The sequence below is a fragment of the Cryptotermes secundus genome, unplaced genomic scaffold (assembly GCF_002891405.2).
Source record: "Cryptotermes secundus unplaced genomic scaffold, Csec_1.0 scaffold262, whole genome shotgun sequence".
NCBI classification, from domain to species: domain Eukaryota; kingdom Metazoa; phylum Arthropoda; class Insecta; order Blattodea; family Kalotermitidae; genus Cryptotermes; species Cryptotermes secundus.
Window position 1 is genome coordinate 2170808 of NW_019739214.1, and position 24678 is coordinate 2195485.

The 24678-nt window shown below is 40.4% G+C and overlaps 1 protein-coding gene across 1 annotated transcript in view; it reads right to left on the reverse strand.

Annotated features, from left to right (window-relative positions):
- LOC117282028 (adenylate cyclase type 3) overlaps positions 1-23461 on the reverse strand; it is a 295000-nt gene extending 271539 nt beyond the window's left edge. Inside the window, exon 1 of the mRNA XM_033754352.1 lies at positions 22825-23461. Coding sequence (XP_033610243.1) covers positions 22825-23385 — 561 coding nt within the window. The 5' untranslated portion in view covers positions 23386-23461. The remainder of the gene's footprint in view (positions 1-22824) is intronic.
- Between the last annotated feature and the right edge of the window lie 1217 nt (positions 23462-24678).

The window sequence follows — 24678 nt, forward strand, 5'->3', positions numbered from 1 at the left end:
ACTTTTGTTTTTGTGTGAGTGTGAAACTTTGTGTGTGAAATTAAAGGAAGAACGTAGGCTGAAGGTATTTGAGAAAAGATTGTTGAGATTATTTGGACCGAAGTGGAATGAATTAATATGAGGTAGAAGAAAAGAGCTCCGGTCACGGTAGCCGAGCGGTCTAAGTCATGTACTGTGTTCGCTCGCTTGGAAACCGGGATCGTGGGTTCGTATCCCACTGAGGGCATGGATGTTTAGTTTGTGTGNAAATTAAAATATGTACAATCATAATTTTACTTTTGTTTTTGTGTGAGTGTGAAACTTGGTGTGTGAAATTAAAGGAAGAACGTAGGCTGAAGGTATTTGAGAAAAGATTGTTGAGATTATTTGGACCGAAGTGGAATGAATTAATATGAGGTAGAAGAAAAGGGGGAAAAAAAAGAAGAAAAGAGCATAATCAGGAGCTTCGTAACATATACTAGTAGCAACACATAACTATAATGATCATGTCAAGGAGGATATGATGGGCAGGGCATGTGGCAAGCACGGGACAGAAGAGAAATGCATATAAGACATTCGTGGGAAAGCCAGAATAAAAGAGACCACTAGGAAGACCAAGCCTTAAGTGTGTTGATATTATTGCTTAGGCAAGTGGACGACACCCCTTATGAGGTGGAATTAGGAGTTTCATATAATTATATTTTTCCCTTGGCACTACCGCCCCAGTGGGCCTAGACCTACCTCCATGAACTTCTCCGTTCACTTCGGTTTTTCTAGATCTTACACATGCGGTAGGACTCCTTGGGCGGGTGATCAACTCGTCGCAAGGCCTATACCTGCACACAGACACAGAAAAACGCACACACACGAACTAAACATCCATGCCCTGAGTGAGAATCGAACCCAGGATCCCGGATTCCAAGCGAGCGAAGACAGTACATGCCTTAGACCGCTCGGCTACCGTGACCGGCCAATTAAAAATTTTAACGAGTTTTATTGATTTTAAAATGGATTGAACTGTAGCATGCAAGATTTTAAATGCACAACAGTTGAGCACAATTGTAACATTTTCATTGCGAAATGTTCAGCTATGCGCGTGGAATGGATGAAACTCAGTGCAGTGTAACCAGGTCTGGCTTAATGGGACACCGTAAGATGGCCGTTCGGGGCCGAAATATGTCGCTTTAATAGCGAAAGCAAATGTGAATAAAGAAATAAATAATTGCGTTTTCGACGGAAAATTGTATGTAAACAAGGTCCATGCAGTTAGTTAGTTAGTTAGTTAGTATGATTTTAGTATGAAATAAAATCCGTGTTAAGAAAGAATGGGAACATTATAGGAACGAGATACTTAAGATGAAGATCAAAGATAAGAGAAACACGGAAATAGCAAAGAACACTGGAAAGAAATTTTTAAATGCTGGAGTCAGTGATTGAATGGATGACGTCACATGCGCTGCAGCTTCTGTGTCTCTTTGCGCCTCTGAAATATTTGAGAAAATAAAGAGGCTGATGGATAAGCTATAGATGTAAGGGAACGAGGAATTAGCTGATACATTGCTGTTGTCAAAGAATATAAGTATTTTCACGTGTATGAATAATTATAGACGGGTTTCTATTGGTCACTGGATGTATTGACCACTTACAGATCATAACTAAGAATAACTACAGAGCTACCGCTAATTCCACTCAGCAGTTCAATACAGCACGCACAAAGTCGTTTCTGTCAATCGTTGTCTGGTAACGACTTCCAACGCCGGCGTTCCCCTTACTCTGGTTTCGTGAACTATCCCCGTGCCTCAGCTATCAGCTTCTAACAGCAACAGCTCACAGTGACTGAACTGCAGTTCTCTGACTAACTCACCTGTCAACTCTTCACTTCCCTGCACTACACTCTATTAAGTAACTCTCACTAATTGTCCTGCTTACAACATTTAGGCACGGACCTTACAGAAAACGCCATTTCTCTGTGGCTGTATGTATTGCTGAGTGCGCAAGCACCGGAACAGACCACGCAGAAAACACTATTCTTCTACTGTTGTTTTTGAACCTTTGTCTAAATGTTTGCGGCCCTTTCCTAGCAACGGGTCTATATGTCACAGTACTTTATATGTGATTTTGTCGTAAATTGCATACTCGTTTACAAATATAAAGACCAGGCAGTAAGATGTTAGTATCCGTTAATGCACTTAGATTGTAACAAATTAGTTAATTCGTTCATTAATGCAAATTAATTTGGTACTTTTGGTACTTTTGTTGTAGTTTTCTTCTTTACTAACTTGTAATATAAGTGCATTGCTGGAATGTAGGAGCAGGGAAATATAAGTTCGGGTGTCTCCAGGGGTTTAATTTTGATTAATTTAAAACGGAAATCCTGCATCAGAAGGATGTAATTACAACTTGTAATTTGGAATGGTCTCAACATTTGTCTGCAAGAAGACGGAAGGCAAGAGAACTGAGACTGCAGGACCTGCAGAGCGCGCACTGGTTTACAGCCATCAGCCCGGCAAATAAAACATATAGAGGTTCCCTGAAATATTACATTTATATAAATAAGGTAAAATTTCCCTGGATTTAATTATTTAAGCACCGCGCCAAGAAGATATGGGGAGTGGATGTAAAGCTCCGCCGTTCTTGACCTTGGCAATAGAAGAATGTGAGTAATCAGCTTCACTCCCCGGCCGCTCTACCCCCCACCAAAGGAACCAGGAGGCTGGGTGGAGCTCAGAACTAATTTAGACGTTACGGAGAAGAGATAAATCTCTTGTACACGCCGGGAATTGAACCCCACTTTGTCAGTCGTCCAACCCGTTGCCTAGTCTCTAGACCGATTGAAATATCCCTGCTCACAATTAGTATAAGTAGTGTCGAAAGACCAGTTCCTCCCTCATAGGTAATATATTGGTTCACCATAAGTAGAAGCCGGGATAGCGTAGTCGGTATAGCGACTGGCTACGGGCTGGACGACGGAGAGGTCGGAGGTCAAGTCCCATTAAGGTCAAAAGTTTTCTCTTCCCCACGTCGTCCAGACCGGCTCTGAGGCCCACCCAGCCTCCTATCCACTGGGTACGGGAGGCTTTTTCCCCGGAGGTAAAGTGACCGGGTCGTGAAGCTGACCATTCACCTCCAACCAGTACCGAAGTCAAGAAAATGTGGATCTATATTTCCACTCCCCCATACGCCTTCACGGTGAAGTGATCAATTTGATAAGCACAGGGACAAATTAACTTTAGCATTTTTGTTTCACCATTAAAAAAGACCGAATAAATAAGGTTATTTTTTTAAATATTCGCTGTCTCTTCCGAGAATGATATTGTGATATGTAGATCCATTGCTAGGGAACGAGTCGGTAAACACGTTTCCGTGACACAAGTGCTCAATAAAAGGATATCCATTCAAAGTCAAAGTCACATTGGGCCAGATGTTACTTTTTAAATAAAAGTTAGTTTCCTGTCCATGTCGGGAGCCCTCTCTGACGAGAGGCCGGATCTGTCATTTGTTGAATATCCATTGCTAGGTAACGGACCAATAAGTAGTCATTCTTGATAACAGAAGACCGTGTTTTCCGTGATGCCCGTGCCGAGAAGTTATAAGTGAGCACAGTCAGTACAAAAGTATACAACGGAGTAGTGGGGTAGTGAAGTGTGATCAGAAGTCGAGTGTGTCCAGTCGAAGATAATGATTTGTGAACTGTTGTAACCAGTTGTGTAGAGATCTAATAAATTCGACTATCAAAGCCAAAACTTGCCTTATTAGTCACCCAAACCCCGGATACGTGACAGTATGATACCCATAAATACGAGTATATAATATATAATGTGGTTAGAATCCAGACTTCTTTAATGTTAAAACTAATAAGCATGTTTACGATAATTTATAAAGAGGAAATATTCGAGGTTTTCACGGCGGTGACTGTGAAGAATGCAGTCTTCTGGGATGTGGCGCCGTGTAGATCTTGTGTGAACCGACGTTTCGGAGGAACGTATTGCATCTAACTGCAACGACCTGTTCACGCTGGTTCCTCGCTCGCGAGTTTTTCTACCCTGACGATGGAGGCGATACGTTCCTCCGATACGTCGGTTCACACAAAATCTACACGGCGCCACATCCCCCAAAACGGCATTCTTTATACAGATGAAGTTGTCGCGTATAACCCAGTCTTGATATTGAGAATGCTTCTCCAATACGATGTCAATACGAACTCTCAGAGCAGGACTTGCAGCATTCCATTGCTAATACAGTATATAGTCGTATGAGTTTCGTAATCCTGCTCAATGGGGCTTCGTGCCAAATTTGACCCTCTCGTAAATATATTGGCTTATGTACAAATACCAGGTTATATTACATGTCATTGTGTCTCTCTTCAGAATATTGACATCAGCCCTGAAGATGTAATTTAATTCCATCTCAGGCTGTTTGCAATGGAAGTCCTAAGTTACTAACTGGAACAGTGTTCTTCTTGAGAACCTGATAGCTTTCAGCTCTTCACGAAATTCTCCGTCTTTTGTGTAAACCAAAATTTGATTATCCGATTAATAATGAGCCCTCAGTGTCGTGCATTTAACCGCCTGAAGCTAGCCCTGACTACACATATTATATTTTTAGTGTCCAGTTTAATATTATTATTGCAACTAGTCTCTTCTTTACAAATTTTCCTTCTTACCTTTATGGATTTATCGTTTCCTTTATGCATACTAGGAGCCGGTATAGCGGCTTGCTGCGGGCTGGGCGGCCGAGGGGTGCAATTTTGAGTCCCGGTATGGTCAAAATAATTTTTCATTTCTCCACGTCGTCCAGATCGTCTCCGGGACCCACCCCACCTCCTATCCAATGGATAACAAATGGGCTCTTTCCCTGGGGGTAAAGTGACCGGGACGTGAAACTGATTGCACCTCCAATTAGTTCCGAGTTCAAGAAAATATGGATCAATACATCCACTCCCCCAAACATCTTCATGGCATAGTGTTTAATTAGTTAAGCATAGGGACAACTTAACCTTTCCTTATGCTTATTATAAGTTCCGCCATCTCTTTGCTTCCCCACTTAATACGATTGCTTTAATACTTAAAGCGTTCAATGATCTGAGATATAACGCCATATAGTCCATTGAAAACCAACCGACGTTTCGGAGGAACATGTCGCCTCCATCTTCAGGGTCGATGGCAAAGCCAAGGAAGAAAAAAGCGCAAAAAGTGGCAAGCAGAACAAGCAAACTCTTCTGTCCTGAAGTTGGAAGCGACATTTTCCTTCGAAACTCGGTAGACTTCCAACGGACTACACTACATTATAACACAGAAGACGGAATCTTCATACCCATCACTGTGAGAACCTCAAATCCTACTTTCGAATATTTGTTGCAGGGTACACATTGTTCGGCAGTAAGAGAAACATTTTTCAAAAATATTTGTTTGACGTAAACACACCCTGTACAACAGAATTATTTCACTGTGCATTCTGTTCACGTACAGTGCCGTAGGAGGATGTGTAGATTGCAGATATCATAAACACAAGACGAACAAAGCTACATTTTGAACCATGTTCTATATATATAAATAAAATTTAATAGTTGCAAAGATTTACGTATATATGTGTGGACTGTCCATTTTAATAAAATTTTAATTAAAATGATTTGTTATTAATGTAGATATTCCTGTATGCATTTGTGTAAAGAAAGTCTGATAGGGTTATTTGCACGTACCAAAACACGAACCCAGTTTTGATGCATTAAATTTGTTCGACAGAAAAGTAAACAGACTGCCTGTTTCTTCAATAAGGATTTTCTGCATCGTTCTAGCACATGCTTTCTATAATATTTTATTTTAATTCAATTAATATTTTAATATTTTAATCCAATTTATGAGTTTTGAGGCTCTTACAGCGGTGGTTATGAAGAATCCTCTCTTCTGGGATATGACGACGTGTATTCTGCTGGAACTGAGCCGACATTACGGAAGGAACAAGTCGTCCCCATATTCAGAATCGATTTATTCCCTTCTTGTTAACCGATTCATGCTGGTTTTGTGCTTGGCTTATTCCCCGACCCTGAAGACGGAGACAGTATTTTCATCCGAAAATTTCACTTTCAACGGACTTCACATTGCTATACCTGAGAACACAGGATTCTTTAATGTGATGGTTTTTTTAGCTTCACTTAAAATTAAATTGCCCAAGAATTTTCTAAATTATTTTAATATTCAGGAGAGATCTACATACACAACTCTCTCCTAATACTATTATAAATTACGTAGATGTCCGAGGAGAGAAGTTTTTGCAGCGATCCTGCTATATATCATACTGTCAGAAGCTGAGGGGCACTCATACATTAATTTGAAATGCGCGTAGAATAGGCAATTCTTCAGCAGTAGACCTTCTGCTCTATCTGTAGCAGTCGGACATTGATTGGGGTCTAAGGCCACAGCTGCAGGGCGCCATAATGAAGTGAACTGCGGAAGAGAAGGCTAAATATAACTTATTTACAGTGAGGACTTATCTGAAGGGATGTGCCTCTCTTGCATTTCCACTTAATCCATCTAGACGTGACCGCCTGAAATACTTACACAACGGTGAAATTTGAATGAAAAAATACCCACTATATATCAGTAAATGTAGTGCACAAGGGAGAGTCAGTAAATAAGTCACGGATGGATGTAAAACATAAAGCATGTGATATTCGAAACAAAAAAACGTTTATTTAACGACATATCCTCCACCAATAACGTTACACTTGTCCCATCGTTTACCAGTGCGTCGAAAACAAGTCTTTTGACTGTTGACTCAGCAACCTCTACACCTGGTCGAGCAACGCCCTTGAGAGAATTTCTTGGCTCTGCTGTGAACCGTTTTACAAGACAAACACTTCCCACCGTAAACAGGAACATCTCTTTATGAATATCCTTTACATTGTCTACTTTTGCCCACAAAGAGAAACAAAACAGAAAGCTGCTCTTCGCTGTTGCTCACCTTAAGCACGGTGGTCATTTTGACTACTGAAACCAGCCTCTGAACATGCGTATATGCGTCTACCACCTAGAGTGTCATGAAGCTGGACTATGCAGGTACCTACTAATACTGGCAGAAAACCCATTGCATCCAGTACAGCTGTTTTACTTTCATTTTTTGCCCGCTTTTTGACTCTCCATCATAGCGTCCAGAACACAAAAAGGGCACACACAGCCTCCCGTCTAATGTGTAAAGGGGGAGCCTTCTCGTTTCAAAGCTGCTGGGGCGTGAATCTAACTGTTCACCCCCCTCTAGTACCAAGGTTGAAGCATGTGATGAGCTATATCCCCACTCTCTCATACAAATTTATGGTGTTTTACTTAATTAAGCTCAGTGATAAACGTCTTTGTTCTGCATTTCTTACTAGGCTCTCTGGTCTGTTTCCCATCAGAATTAATCTGGAAATATGGATCTTATAGGCAGCTGGTAGGATACCCTGGATGGGTATTCGTTTCTATCTCAAGGCTGCTACCTACACAATACAAGGAAAACACAGAAGAAATTCGGACACCATCCATGCCTCGATTGGGATTCGAACCAGAGTGTTTGAGTGGGCGAAGACAGTTCATGCCTCAGACAGTGCGGCCACTGTGATTGACCACAAGCTTACACTTACTTGTATAATACTGAATCTAGGTTAAACTAAAACGAGTCCTAAATCTGATCTTTCTTTAGTCAACACAATACTCAGTGAAAATCTGTGGTAATTCACCTCAAGTGCATGTTCAGAGCTGAAATATAAGTGAATAATAGCATTTTAACGGAATACTGCTTGGTCTTGCATCTATCGTTTTCAATTCAAACAATTTTGTTGTGTACTGTACTTCGCGGCATTAATTTCAGAGGGAATTCTTATTTCGCAAGAAGGAAGAGTTTGTTGTTCAGTCACGAACAAATTAATGAACAGAGAGAGAAAGGGACGGGAAGAAGAGAGGAGGAAATCACGGCAGAAGGAAAATGAAAGGAAGAGAGAGAGAGAGAGAGAGAGATAGGAACTATGTATCTGTGCAGCTCAATAACAGAGTAATTTTCCGAATAAGTTGGTTTAGAAATAAGCTCTAATCTTGTATTCGGAAGGTACTTGGGAAACAGGCTAAGCTGAGAGGCTCTTTGTTGTTTTCCCAAGTATTTCCAGGAAAACTTCGAAGTAATACCGCCATTGGCCACTACCGGTTCCTTCCAGATCTTTTCAATCAAATGCTGTATAGTGTTGACATCGAAGACAACGTTGAATAACGCACAAAAGAAAATTTTAATTTTCTATGAAAGGCGAATTTTTTACTAGTGATTTGGATCATAATTACATATGCTCAGCCTATAGAGTATTCATTGTGCCATGTTCCACATCGTGTTTCATGTCTTGAGAAGCAGATTTTAACATAGGGCTATGTTCTAATTCTGTGGGTGAAATGAAGAATCACATGCTCATGTGAGGGTTGCCTAACGACTCTGACAGTATCTACACTATATAGCGTCTTACTGAACGATGATTGATAAACTGTATAGGATTTTGAAGGAAGCGGTTGTTGTCTGATCAAATTACTGTAAGATGCAAACCCGTTGCTAAGTAACACTATAAATAACGCCCATTTTCTAGGCAATAAATTCCTAACATGCGCCAAGAGACGGGCTGGAAAACTGTGTTTTCTGCTTAGTCCGCGCCGATGGCTGTGCACTCGACAATGGATACATCAACAGAGGAATTGTGTTTTCTGTACGGTCCGTGCCTTGATGTTATAAGCGGGACGATTAATGGAGCTAGTTCAGTTCATTTCAGTTGAGTACAATGGAGTGAAATGAACGGGTAAGCTGCTAGCTAGATGATTGCGGTAGTTCAGATGTTGTTAGAAGTTGATAGCTGAGGTACGGAGATATTTCGGAAACCCAGTATGGGGAACGTCCGGCGTTTCGAAGTCGCTACCAGGCAATGACTGGTGAAGACAGCAGACTGAGAAGACTTAGTGTGTTCTCTAGTGAACTGCAAAGTGCGTAAAATAGTGATAGTGTTTTATTTACGTGTTACTTTCTGCAAATAATCAATAAATCCAATTATCAATCCAAATCCCGTCTGTTGTCACTCATGCACGTGACAGTACTATCCCGGCATTTGTCTGGAGGGACTGAGAATAACTAAGAAAAAATACAGTCAGAATATTCGGTGTCCCAGGCGAGTTTCGAAACGAGCACTTGTGGAATGCAATTCTATAATTTTACTGCTGAACCAAACAGCCCAATGCAAAAGAATATTTTCCGTATAACGTAAGGATGAATTCTGTGACGTGTATAAGTCACTGAAGATTTTTTGGGTGGTGAAATTATAAGACAAAGAAATCTATTATGATTATGAGAAGTTGTTAGAAATAACCCAGGATATTGTTCAAAGACGGACTTTCATATTAGCGATCTTGAACTTCGGATTCTATTAAATTCCTTTGGTTTTTGTTCGATAGTTCGTTAGGTAATTTATTAATTATTTCATTGATCGTCTAATTAATTACTACAGGAAGTCGCGATCGAATACGCAGCTTTACCATTTCGTAATCAGGAAGTCTAAGGTTTCAAATTTCAGCCTTGAGACCGTTTCTCCTGGGGTTCTTCTTGTTTTCCAAATCCCTTTCAAATAATTTCCCACATAATATATCAGTATGTAAGATTTGAGGCTTTCACGGCGGTGACTATGAAGAAAGCAGTCTTTTGGGATTTGGCACCGTGTATAAGTGGTGTTAACCGACGTTTCGGAGGAACGTATCGCCTCCATCTTCAGGGTAGAAGAAAATATAAGAATTCTGCAAGCGAAGAGACCGTGATAGCTTTTACCGGTTTTCACTGTCTCTTCGCTTGCAGAATTCTTATATTTTCTTCTATCCTGAAGATGGAGGCGATACGTTCCTCCGAAACGTCTGTTAACACCACTTATACACGGTGCCAAATCCCAAAAGACTGCTTTCTTCATAATATATCAGCTTTGGTCAATCCAGTTTCCTATACCATTCCCAATTTATTCTCCGCGTTTCATGGNCTATCTATCTATCTATCTATCTATCTATCTATCTATCGATCTCTCTATCTATCTATCGATCTATCCATCCATCTGTTTATCTATCTGAAGATTTCTGTCTTGTCCGATATAAGTCCGCGCAGTTGTTGAAAATCAACAGATGTTTCGGAGGAATATGTTGCCTTCATCTTCAGGAATGAAGTACAAGCCAAGCAAGAAACCACCGTGGAGCAGGGAGCAAGTAGAACCGCCATGCTTTATGCCGGTTTCTTACTGGGCTTGTTCATCGACCCTGAAGATGGAGGCAACATATTACTCCGAAACGTTTGTCGACTTTCAACGGACTACGCGGCGTTATATCTCGGATGATAAAACTCTTCATAACCTCAACTGTGAGAACCTTAAATCTTACATATCTCTCTGTCTATGTATCTCTTATAGGGTTTACACTTTTACTTATTGGTGTGACTCCAAATTTTAATTTATCTCAGTCTCAGTAAAATTGTTATTAAATTATCTGTCTATGTATCTTCCTAGCTATGTCACAGTATCCGGCCATCTGTGTATCTCTCTCAGTATTTCGGAAATACCGAGAGTAAATAGTAATGATAGTCAATAAATATAAATACAAGGGTTGATCTTTTTAGGAACGAAAACTCTGACAAATTTTAAACTTTGTTGTTGCATGCGTTGGCTCGAGTACAGTAATATGTTTTTCCCTTCCATAAGGAAAGCACTAGTACCGTAACGACATCGAGTAGTCTACTCGTGTGATCACTATACAAACATGAACATACACGTGTACGTTAATTTAATCCAGCCCCTTTGATTTCAATATACGTATGAGAGTGTTGCAAGGAAAGACAGAAGCACTTGGTCTTCATCCATAAGGAGGAAGGAAAGTATTAATGAGTAAGTATGGAACAGTGCTGGAGTGATACAGCGGACATGAAAACATAAATTATCATTTTCACCATGGGGAACAGAGGAAGAATTGTTTTCTGCGTCTAATAAACTGTGGAATACCTAATAACAGGAACTGTTTCTCACATTGCGTTGCAGAGTTTTCTGCACCCGTCGACTAGTTTCAATATGTTGTGACATGAGATCCGAGAGCCGGAATAGAGAAATCAAAATAGATGTACATTGCTAGGCAACGATTCTGTAAACACAATTCCGCGGCAACGAACACACAAGCAACAATCTAGTAACTTCTGTTGCTATACAATGGCGCTCTAAACACGCCGTATCAACATTAGAGAGGCTGTGTTTTCTGCTTGGTCGGTGCAAAGTGGTTATAAAGAAGAGTTCAGTTGAGAAAAAGCGAGTTGAGTTTCCAGATACCAGCCTTCCAGGATATGAGCTTGGGAGCAGAGCAATTGAATTGAGTCGAGTTTTCTGAATTGTCAGTTGCAGATTAAGGGCAAGAAAGGAATTAGACGATGAACAGAATGAATGATTTGAAATGACAGTGAGACTCTGATAAATCCGTTGTCGGGATACGGCTAGTGAGGATAGGGAACCCTAGAGCGTGTGTGACGGTGAACTTTAAAGTGTGTAGATAGCAATAGCGCTGTATTGCCTTTAGTCCCGAGTTGTGTGAATAAGGTGCCATTAAATCCAATCATCCAATCCAAAACACCGTCTGTAGTCACTAATACTAGTAAACGTGACAGTATTTTCTGCTTGTGATTCTTAATATTCCCTCTCCATATGATTCCATATTCATTTAATCTTTCATTTAGAATAGTTATAATTAGGTGCCTTCTAATATTCTTTCCATATGACCCGCTACTTGGGGTGGGGGGTCGAATTCAGATATTATGTGACAGCTATAGTGTTCTAAATTTAAGTATTTATTCTTTAAAACTTTTCTTACTGCCTGTTTCGAGCTGGTTTCTTACTTGGCTTACTTTTCAGCCATTAAATTGAGGCGACAAATTCCTCCTAAATGCCAGTCGAACATTAATGGACTACATGAATTTATATATCTCAAAACACAGAACTAATCAACAGTGTCCTGTAATTCTGTGTAACTGAAGTCCTGAATTACCTTTAGGATAGATAGTTTGGGATGTACAGGAATAAACAATGAATGGTATTTACCATACAAAGTTGTTCCAGCAATTCTTATAACAAAATGTTCGAAATGTGCGTGGTAACTTCTTAGTCTGCTCCTCACAGGCTAAACTAAGATAGCGAATATTCACAATGGATTCGGTTACGATGTCAGCCTCTAAGCTGCGCTGCTGTTACGAACTTCGTATCTACTAAATACATGAAGAAAACTGATTGCGTATAATAACTCGCTGCGTAGAATTCCACCACCTTCCACTACTGTATGAATGTGTGTAAGTACTAGAGGCTCCGCTTACCACATTCACTGTCTAATCACACATCCAACATTGAATAAATATAAAATGCAGGTTTCAATAAGCTCTTATTAATACGAATTATTCAAGGAAATGACGATAGCTGACGGCAGAGAGACTGTTGTTGGCGGAGCCACCTACCGGCAGAATTAGTACCTACTGCCTTCCAGCACTGCATGCTCACTCGTAATACCATCCAACATTATTATGATTTTATTGCACGAAGAGAAATATGTATGTAACAAAGGTAAATTAATCCCTGTAAAAGACCGTGGAGGCCCATAGAGTTGTGAGACGTCGAGGTTTCCACATTTTCTAGACAGTCGACTCACAGATAGCGGTAAGTTTATCAGCCTTACGCGTCGGGAAACCCTTTACCTCTAAGAATATTCCTGGTACTCATTTCTCTTAGAAGGTGGGTCGATCCCAGGGCCATAGTGCGGCTAGCATCTGGAAATATTAGGTCAATTGACCTTATCGGGAAAAGAACCCACGACCTTCCTGCTTGTAGCATGATGCTTCGACCAAGTACGCAACTTCGAACCGCCATGTATGTATGTGTGAATGTATGTACCTGTTATGTAAGTGTACATGAATGTAGGTACATATTATATACGTATGCAAGGTAATGGATGTCTGTAAAATAAAATCTTTAAAAAAGTGAGTTTATTAATTTTCATTTCCACGTCTATCCACTGCGTTAGTTAATTAGTTACTTCGTTATTCTACCAGCCCATAGATTTACTGAAAAATTTCACATTAACACGCTTTTCCAATAAATACGTTCGTTATGACTGTCTGAAGGTGTTTACTTTGTATCATGCGCCTGTCGAATGCTGCAGACAGGAAACTATGTCTGTTGAGACATTTAGAGACTACGGTTCTTTCGCCTCTCTCAAAATGGATCCTTTCAATAGGAACTAAAGTTTCCAAGTTTTTACTGAACTTTTGAAGAAATGCCCTCTTTTATACACGTATAAAAAATGTCCCTCAATGTCATGAAACTTAAGCCTCGAACTCAGTATATCAGATAAATGAAATGGGACACGCAGTTACTGAAGCAGAACGTTACTGCTTTTCAGTCCCACTCAAAATGTAGCTGCTACAAAAAGGACAGCTAGCAAGGGGCGTAGCTGTTATCAATTTGAAATATTCTACTTCCTTCGAGATATATCTAAATGGCCCCGAACCTCTGTGATTTATCGTTCTTTCCATGACTGTATCTTCTGATTCATTTCAGTCTCCATTTGCATGCGCATTGTTATTATAGAAGTGTATGTAACCTTGAATTATACGTGTACAAAGAAACATTAGCAATAATTGAAAATATCTGAATTAGCACTGATAAAAATGTGCAGATGGTACAAAATCTTTTTACAAAACTGCTCTTAACTGAATGAAGAACTCTTGCCTTTATGAAAAGTACATCGAGTTAATTGCTTAGTTAGGTACAGTATTAAAAATCACGTCAGGAGATTGATGAAAACTGAATAATGAGGAGCTTCATAGCTTGTACTCTTCTCCAAGTATAATGAGAGTGATCAAGTCAAGGAGCATGAGATGGACAGGGCATGTAGCACGAATGGGGCGAAGGAAAATGCATATAGGATATTGGTGGGAAAGCCGGAAGAAAGGAGATCACTTGGATGACCAAGACATAGGTGAGCGGACAATATTAAAATGGATCTTAGAGAGATGGGATGGGATGGTTTGGATTGATCTGGATCGGGATAGGGACCAGTGGAGGGCTCTTGTGAACACAGTAATGAGCCGTCTGGTTCCATAAAATGCTGGGAAGCTCTTGAGTAGCTGCACAATTCACGGCTTCTCAAGAAGGGCTCAGCTCCATGAGTAATGTTTATGAGTGATGATTAAGTATTATGAATTCGATGATAGTGATGTCGGTGATAGTGTAGATGGGATGATAATGAAGATAATAATCATAATAGCAATCATAATAATAACTTCTGTTCAAAATTAACGAAAACTTTTCGCCAGAGAACTTAGTGTTTCCGTTTGTTGTCAAAGCTTCAAATCTTAAATATAAATTAAACTAAGAGAAGTATAAAGGTAATAATTAAACAAAATATGGAACATAAATTGAAGCGGCTCCGAAGGACACAGATTTCCGATTAATATTTCGCTGGTAGAAGTGAAATGGATGACAACATACGCAATGTTTGGCGTGTTTTCTTTGAGGTGCAAAAGCGTCACATGCAGAGAAAATTGGGGTATTGATTTTCTAAATTCGTCATCTCGAATGCTCATTAAATAAATGTTCGTAAAACATGGAGTTAATATATTGCATGTATGACTTACTCACATTAAACAGCACTGAATTGTGTTTGACAACTTAGGACTACAAAACTGTCAGCTTGGATTAACTGTAGGCATCTCTGAAAAGAGTGGAGACGTGAAAGTTCTGAGATATCTACTGCGATAATTTTTTAGTCTTTAATCGTCTGGGTTGTAGCATTGTCTGTTAGGCGGATACTGAAATTTCGGAAGAACGTGCTGCTTCCATCTTCAGTGTTGTAATATGTGTCTTTAATTTTTTTGCACATTGATGTGCCTTCAGGCCTGAAAGTGGTTATAGTACGCTCTTCTGAAATGCCAGTATCCACCTACAAGACTACAAGTCTCAGAAGACTACAGCGTGATGTAACAAATCCTTCCGTGTTTGCTGTTATCCAGCAGAGCTGTAGTTCCTAGAAGGAAGTTCGTCCTGATATATTCTCATTATTTAAAGTATGAGTCACTTACTAGTCGCTGAAGAGAGCGGACGTGTCTGTGCATCGCTCCGTGAATCGTGTGTACGCAGTAAACGGAATATACACTCGACTTACGTTGAAACCGACCGTAGCTCTGTAGGCTCAAGAACAACGAAAATTCTACTAGATAAACATTTCGCAAACGCAGTTTACTATTGTCCTGAGTACAACTTAAAATAGTCAACAATAAACCAGCGTGGTGAAGATACAGCTAATTTTAACAAGTAAGTTCTGTTGTTTCCAACTGGAAACGGCCCGGGGCCAAACCAAACAATACAATATTAATTCCCCATTCAACCATTAACCTTCCTCAGTACCAAATGCAATCTCAATACCCTTCAAAGACACAACTAACAAACTTCTCCCAATATCCCACTCAAATCCAACATTCCCCATTTCCACAACCATCAAATTTCTCTCAGTATTCACCTCCAACCCAGCATTCCCCAATGATTATGGGACAGTCACAGCCACTGCCTAACCATGCTCCACTGGAACACTCCCCCCCCCTCATAACCAATGTCTCAAACAAAACAATGGCCCTCAAACCATAAATCAAACAAGAACAACATCACATTATTCCTGGGACACAACCAGTGAAGAGGACAAACCCTAAATGAGAAGCAATTCCCTTGACAGACTGTCACAAAAAAAAAAAAAAACGAAAACTGACAAAAATTACCCATCACATCCAGGACAACACCGCACAAGTTGCGACAACAAATAAGTTTCAAGTACTTGCGGACCCAAACACTGAACCCTCGAAAGAAGAAACCACTCAGACAAACTATACATATGACGGTAAACCGAAAGGCCCCAAACCAACTCCAATTTACATCTATGGGGTTACAAACTACAAACAGATGACTGACAACATACCTCAAATTGTCGCTCCAGAGACATACCATACCAAAACATTCCCGGATAATACAGTCCAAATCAACGCACCTACACCAGACACCTACAGAAAATTAATCTGCCCCCTCAAAGAAGAAAAAATAATACACCACTCTTACCAATTAAAACAAGACAGAGCATATAGAATTGTGATTAGAAACTTACATCACCCCACACCGACAACAGATATCATCAGTGAACTGGGAAACAAAGGTCACAAAGTACGAAATATTATAAACGTACGACATAGAATATTATATTTGAGCATCCTGTTACACTCGCACAATATATATAAGATAAACACCGTCTTAAGTGTAACAATTTTATTGTAGTTCTTTCTTCCTTCTCCTCACTCCACACTACATGTTTCGGCCCTAAACGGCCATCATCAGGTGTGTATTCTCACGTAGCTGCTACACTGCCTGTTAAAATTTAAAATCACCAGTCTTTCTAATTGTATAAACTGTTTGTTAACCTACACGCGTTAATTTTGATTTTTATTTAGCACTTTCTTTTAAAAATTTAATCCTTTTTCAAATTTTAAAATTAAAATTTGAAAAAGGAAAAGAACAGAAATTTTATAGATACTTTAACTTGAATTAAATTTTTAAAAGAAAGCGCTAAATAAAAATCAAAATTAACGCGTGTAGGTTAACAAACAGTTTATACAATTAGAAAGACTGGTGATTTTAAATTTTAACAGGCAGTGTAGCAGCTACGTGAGAATACACACCTGATGATGGCCGTTTAGGGCCGAAACATGTAGTGTGGAGTGAGGAGAAGGAAGAAAGAACTACAATAAAATTGTTATACTTAAGACGGTGTTTATCTTATATATATTGTACGACATAGACTTACCAAAGACCCTTTGCCATTATTCTCTGTGGATTTGGAACAGCAAAATATTTACATCCTATATTTTTTAGATCTTTTTTAATATTATTATCACGCCTACCCCTATGTTTGCTAAATTATCCTTTCCCTACAGAATCTTATTCAGTGAACCTTAAGGGACAGTCTCCAACGAGTCCTACCGTCTGTGTAAAAAAAGATTATAAAACTGAAGATGGGGCCAGGACCCAACAAATGGCTGCAGAGCCGTTGATGAATGAATGAGTGAGTGAGTGTGTGAATGAATGAATGAATGAATGAATGAATGAATAAACCCTTAAGAAAAGAAGCCACTTGCAAGACCTAGGCATAGACGTGTTATGATACTGAAATATGTGTTCAGTGAACAGAGTGTGGACTACATACAGCTTGCGCGATATATATAGGTCAAGTGAAAACGGTATTTATAACAGGAGAATTCCCCTACTCACTGCGTGACTGACGGTATTTTAAGGGGAATTATCGTTGTTTGGTTGGTTACATAACAAAGAGGCTACGGGGTATAGACTTAAGGGATCAGAGAGAATTCTCATCACAAGCTTTTCCGTGACAAATTCCACAAAATTAATATGAGTTGTCAATCTTGAAGTTTGCTAAGTTCAGTCCCCTCAACCACACGATATTACTGAACGCTCACTAATCGCGTTAAGTCTTTGTGTTAATTAGTTCGGGTTACTGGGCCCAAGTTTCTGTGCCTTCAGAAGTGTAGGGAGGTACAAAGGTGGCAGCAGCAGACGTGTGCAACACTTGAGGCTGCAGTGAGGTGGAAGAGGAAAGTGGATTTGCGATGTACAAAGTGGAGATACAGACTGCTTACAACAGCCTGTACGTTATATACTGCCTATATTTATGCAGATAGACACGTGTGATTTACACCAGACGGTGTACATTGGCTACTAATGCTGTAACTGCTTTCGAAACATTCTTCAGGAATGGAAATTATTTTTATTAATTTTGTCAATTGAAAGATTAAATATTCTCTGATAGATTTTAATAATATTCCACTCAAATGAGTACTCTGTGGTTTAATCTTGCCTCCTCCAAGCATGACGACGTCAATATACGTGTGTGTATATATGTATGTGTGTGTGTGTGTCTGTCTGTCTGTATCTGTGTGAGTGTCTGTGTCTCTGTGTATCTGTGTGTCCGTATGTGTCTGTGTGTTTGTGTATATCTGTGTGTATCTGTGTGCGTGTGTGTCTGTGTGTATCTGTACATGTGTATGTATCTGTCTGTGTGTGTGTGCACCTCTGTGTCTGTGTATTCTATGTGTATCTGTGCGTGTGTCTGTGTGCGTGTGTGTCTGTGTGTATCTGTACATGCGTATATATCTGTGTGTCTGTGTTTGCACACCCGTGTCTGTGTATTCTATGTGTGTCCGTATGTGTCTGTGTGTTTGTGTATATCTGTGTGTATCTGTGTGCGTGTGTGTCTGTGTGTATCTGTACATGTGTATGTATCTGTGTGTGTGTTTGCACACCCGTGTCTGTGTATTCTATGTGTATCTGTGTGAGTCCGTGTGTGTGTGTGTGTGTGTGTGTGTAGTAGGAGATAACTTATGAGTATATATGTGTGTTATATTTGTCAATATGTTATGTAGTTCTCATGCCATAGTAGCTTGTACTGTAATATGGATGGCCAGAGCGTTTCTAGGCAACGACCCCTAAATACCCTTCAGTTGAGCGCTTTACACCAATAGGACAATGTTTATCGCGCCGTTGTTATGCGACCGTCAACGCGCCAATGAACTGGCGGGGTAGCTATCATGTGACTGGCTTCCTCTCGGCTCCGTTTCGCGACCTTTGATATGCAATCGTGCGGGAAACATGTTTCAACAATAGAGGCTGTATTTTCTGCTTGGTCGGTGAGGAGGCTATATAACGACAGTTATAAATGTAACAGGTTACACCCCCGTGTGGAAGCTGGGTCGAATACCTCCACCGTGACCCTGCGAGTCGTAGGAGGCGACGAAAAGGTAAGTCAGAATTATGAGACAGTAAAATATTGTGACATGTTGAGCTATGGATGACGCCCCTCCCCCACCCCCGCCAGCCGTGATGCGCCGAGCGAAGCCGAAGTGAGCCGAAGTTAGCCGACTCCTAGCATCCTGGTCGCTATGCAAAGCGAGTCAACAGCGATGACGTCACCAAGGGCAGCACGGGTAAACAGGATTGCGAGAGACGACGGTGGTAACAGCGGTTACTACCGCTAGCGTTACTAGCAACACAGCGCCAGGCAACAAGGGTGCTTATTACGTGGCCGTTTTCTGTATTGTCCGATCGAGGCTACATGAGGCGCAGCGAAGGCTATTCACAGTCAGTCCTCGAGCTACCTCCGAGTTAGTTCCTAGTTAGTTCCGAGTTAGCCAGCAACCAGTCAGTTGTATTCTGGCATTTGGAGTGTAGTATTTGTGATACTGCAGATAGCAGTAATTGTGAATATGTAATTTGGGTGATTGTAAGTGCGAATGTAAATAAAATTCGCTATATCAAATACGGCGTGAAGTTATTTGTCGCGATATACGCCCAATACGTGACAATATCGTCGTGAGCCCCAAGGGACTCAGACCCGAGAAAAACTGCGCTGGCTAGAGCTAGCAGCATATACAGAAGACAGACCCGTCCTCTTCTCAGAGAGGGCAACCACGGAAACATGACCGTAACTGTCAAACAGTAGTAAATATCATGCTGGGGCTCGACATCAAGACTTACTGACTGACTGACGGTCAGTCTCAACGTGACTTTGACTTTGACTTTAATAGGTTACATTTTTACGTGCAGTTCCGTTCAAGTGACATCTTGTTAGCAGAGAGTCACGGACAGTCGGTCGTGTAATGACGTTGCGTGTGATTTGAAGACTTCATTTATGTGTAATATTTGGGGTGTGTGACTCTGTGAGAGTGTTCTAGTTTCTGTGTTGAGATCCGTTGCACAGGAGACGACTAGTTAAGACGGAAAGTCCTAGTGCGTGTGCAATGGTGAAATTAAAGTGTGTAAATCAGCGATAGCGCTGTAAATACTTGTGATCAAGAGAGACTTTAACCAAGGTGCTAATAAATCCAATCATCCGAACTGGAACCCGTCATTTCGTCACGCGTACCCTCCTACACGTGACATTACACACTTACACAAATAGCAGCTCAATATTCAAAACTCTTGATTAATTCATTGTTTTAAGAGGATTAATGTATTAGATGGAGATAAGAAAGAAATATTTCCCGTTAAATTTCAGCTATTGTTTTCATTAGTGACAAAAAAATGAGACCCATTATACGAGTATGTTCCTCTAATCAGTTTCTCCCATTCATGGGAACTTTGCATTGTTCTATAAAACTCGCGATTCTTCGCATTGGATTTTCTCCTTTATATTGCACGAAAATTAATAGAATTCGTTCTTTACACCGACTGAACACATTTCAGTTATTGCTTTGGTCTCATCCTTCTCATAACCTAATATAATATAAAGGTAAATTTGCTCCTGTGCTTATTAAGCACTACGCCATGACGGCTTATGGGGGAGTGGATAGATTCACATTTTCTTGTCCTCGGTACTAGTTGGAGTTGAGTGGTCAGCTTCACGCCCCAGTCGCTTTACACCCGGGGAAGATGCTCCCGGTACCCATTAGGTATTAGTTTGGATGCAGCCCAGAGTCGCTCTGGGTGACTCGGAGACTTCTGAAAATGTATGTTACTGCACCCCATCTAAAATGTTAATTAAATTTACACGACTCCCCCAGGTTTGCCGGCCAAGAAAAAGCATATTACTACATATTGTTATAGCTAGACCTTACGGTGACATCAGCGATCAAAATAGATTTACAACTTCTCTGAATTTACAGTAAGCTATAAAATGTTTTCACAGAATCGGGAGAACGTTTACGAAATGTCTCGCCATCTGCAGCGACATTTTCCGAAATACCGACACCAAGTCTTGCTTGTCAAAATTCAAGTAAATCATGAGTGTCGTTTTGATAACATATCCCTGTCAACTGTTCGTATTGACCAGGATCAAGAACAAGTCTTACCCTTCTCCATCTTGCTTGTTGAACTAATATTTATATATACATACTCACCCTGAAGATGATGGAAGCATTTACCTTCTAAACGTCAACAACCCTATCCATACAGCGCTAAGACCCGAGAGGAGAATCAATATCACAGATAATATTAACGTTATCATAAAATTTAGAAAATTAAATGGGGCGGAAGTAATCTTTGTATGACAACGTGAGTAGTGACTATTGTTGCTGATTAATACAAGGAATGCTCGGCGTCTCTTTTCTCGAGTTTAATAGGCAGGCACTTTGTTTTCAACAAGTCAATGTAAAGGTAAAACAGGCCGTGGAGGGCCATAGGATTGTGAGACGTCGAGGATTCCACATTTTCTATACAATCCACTAATAGATGGTGTTAAGATTGTCAGCCTTAAGCGCCGCGGTGGTCCTGTAACCTCGGGAATATTCCTGGTGCTCATTTATGCTAGAGACTGAGTCGACCCCAGGTACATAAGCGGCTGGAAAGATTACGTCCATTGAAAAATCCAATGAACTTATCGGGATGCGAACCCGCCACCTTCCAGCTTGTAACACTGCGCCTCAAACAACTACGCTACCTCGTGACGCTAACAAATCAACGTAGTTATTTTAAATCTGCATTTTAAGACATGTTTCATATGATCATTTTTTTTCGTTGAAGTAAAACATATGTTAGGGATTAATTAAAACTTGTATTTATCGATGTGTATTAATACACTTTAAATTTTTTAGCATTTAATTAACGGAGGCAAAAAATATGCTTCAGTCTTCTCCCTCAAGCTAGACGAACTGTCATAAGATTTTAGATGCTTGATTTAATTTTAGCTTTTAGTACATTTACTTTGACACGACATTAACCTCTTTCTAAACCGGAGCCACTGGAAAAATAAACGCTGGCAAAATTATTTTTCTGCAGCCTTGACCAGAAGACGAAAATACCCTCGCCACGTGTTTATAAACAGGAGATATTTCATATTCTACCTTAAATTTATCTTCTTAGCATTTGTGATGTGACCCAAACAGCTGTTTTCGTTCCACTAGTGGGCATTTTAACTGTGTTTTCAAAATCGAAATTATATGCCATGGGATGATAGGATGAACGATGAATTGGAAAGGATTGGGAGAAAGCAGTCGTTGCGTAATGAAGCAATACCCTGAATTTTTTCTGTAGGAGCTGAGAAAAATCACTGACACCTCACTGAATGTAGTTTTCGTTCTTGGTGTTTACAGATAAAAGTATAGAAACAAGCACGTTATAAAGCTGAGCGGAGAATCATGAGCTGTTATTTCCCAGAATTTTATGGAAACAGAAGTTTTATTACCGTGTTCACAAGAGCCCTCCCTTAGGCCACATCCTGAGCGAGATCAAACCAATCCATACTATCCCATCCTCTCTCTCTAAGATCCATTTTAATATTGTCCACCCACCTACGCCTTGGTCTTCCCAGTATTCTCTTTCCTTCCGGTTTTCCCACCAATATCCTATATACATTCCTCTTCTCCCCCCTTATGATCTATTATACATATGCATAATTTAATATAAGTAATATTTACGGTAAAATTAAACATATCAAACTTAACCAATAATTCAAGGATTTAAATTGTAATGTGGATAAACTTATTAAATAAATACAAATTGAAATTACAATACGTACTGTATAACGTACATAAATAATAATAATAATGCAAGGAGAATGCAAATGCTTGCAGCTACATTGTACATTGCAAAGAATTTAGTCGTATCGTTGGATTTTCAACACTGTGACAAATTAAGGATGTTTTTCACAAGATTGAATTATATGTTATATATTGCTGGTTATCCTCACGCAACTATGGACTTACTGAGAATGCTCGTCACTCAAGATATAAAGTGGGACTTCCTACCTGTTGGAGAAGATGGGTGTCGGACTTGCCGAGTCCCACTATAGCCACGAGGTATGAGGCACATGTGCCCACACTAAGCACAACACAGTAGCGTAGCCTCAGGGGCAGCGTCACAAAGAGCAGGTAGTCCAGCAGCAAGACCCAGCCCAGAGAATCCCTGCCAGTCACCTCGTTTTTCTTGAGGAACAGGTGTGCCAGTAGCTGAGAGTTGGCGAGATGCCAAGCGATATGAGGCACAGCAGCCCACGCTGAACAGTGTTGGATCCCGCGGCAGCACCAAGCCAACAGCCCGAGATTGAGGCCAAGAAAAGCGATGGTGAGTCCACGCATGAGGGCATCTTGTCCACCTGGCACCAACAACATATACACATCATACAGAATAGCAGCGTACAGGAACACCTCGAGACCAGCACGCTTCTGTTTCACGCTATAGGACTGATAAAGTTTCTCGAAGGCGGGGTCTTTAAAAGACCTTTGAAGGAAACGGAACGGGGTCGTCTGAAGCAACCCTTGCTCTCCCGATTCAACGCCCGCACCAACTTCCTTTTCCGCCGCAGCCATAATTGACGCTCCAAACACCCGATGACTAGTGGGTAGCGTCTGCAGGCGTCATGGTGTGTGACTGCTCTAAGCTTGCTCCTCCTGCACACTGACTCACTGTGGCGGCGGGAGACGGCATCTCCTTCTCTGTCTTGCATCCCTGCTGCAAGCACCGCCCCTAACAGACACGACCCAACCAATCAATACCGCAACCTAACCCTCGGACCGGCTCTACACGCTCAAGGAGCAGAGCGCTGCAATAAACTGCAGCTCCCCAGGGGAGCACTTACTCGCTTTTGACACCTCATTGCAATTCAAGTACCGAACGGCAATTGTCCACAGCTTTCGAACTTCTTCACCCCTTGCCCGCCCTGTTATCATTCATTGTAATGAGTAACAGAAAGCAATTTCGTGTTCTGCGTTCGTTAAGTCACTGAGTTCTCATTGCCAAAAATATCAATGAAAGTGCCGAGGAAGTTTCTGACAACCATTTGATTGGTCGTTAACCTAGCAGGAATACGTATATACACTACAATTCTGTACGAAACATTTTAGTGTCTTCAGAAACACAAACTGATGGAAGTTAAGTGATGAGAATAGTGCCATGTGACGCAAGAAAGCAGGACTAAGCCTGTATATATGTGCGTTGTCGCACTGTTCCAGTGGTTTTGATACTGGACTCTTTTCGGGGAAGTATATCGTGACGTCAAACAAATGGTATAACACAATCACGGGTGCCAAATTTCTATAATTTTAACAGCATATATATTTCAGCTAGTACCTCCAAACCCATTAGTAGTGGCGATGGTGGTGGTGTTTGCAGTACTAGTAATATTATTATTAATTGAAGTAATAGCAGCGTTCACACTATAATATCACAAATTCTTTTATGAATTAAGTGTTACAAAGATCGGGTATTGTTTTCATTTATCCTTTGAAGTGCCATTAAAAGTTTTAGAACTTCGACCGATATAGATAAATCACTAAAAAGGTTATTTATTTTAAACTACTTGTAATTAATTTCTGGAACTGAAGATCTCTTTCCGACAATTTTAATTATATTTCCATTCCTCAGGTATTTCTCTACAATTTTTTCCCCAATGACGACGGTAACAGCGGGCGCGTGGTGTCCTGCTGGTGAGAAATAAATGGTTTTCGCAGTGAAATATTTTGTTTCTGGGATATCATTGCAACCTGAATTATATATTTAAAATTTCTCTCTAATATAAATTCTTATTTTGTACCTGTTGATGATGTTAATTCTGTAATTTTGCAATAATGCCATTTTAACTTCCGAGCTCCAATGAAGTCAAA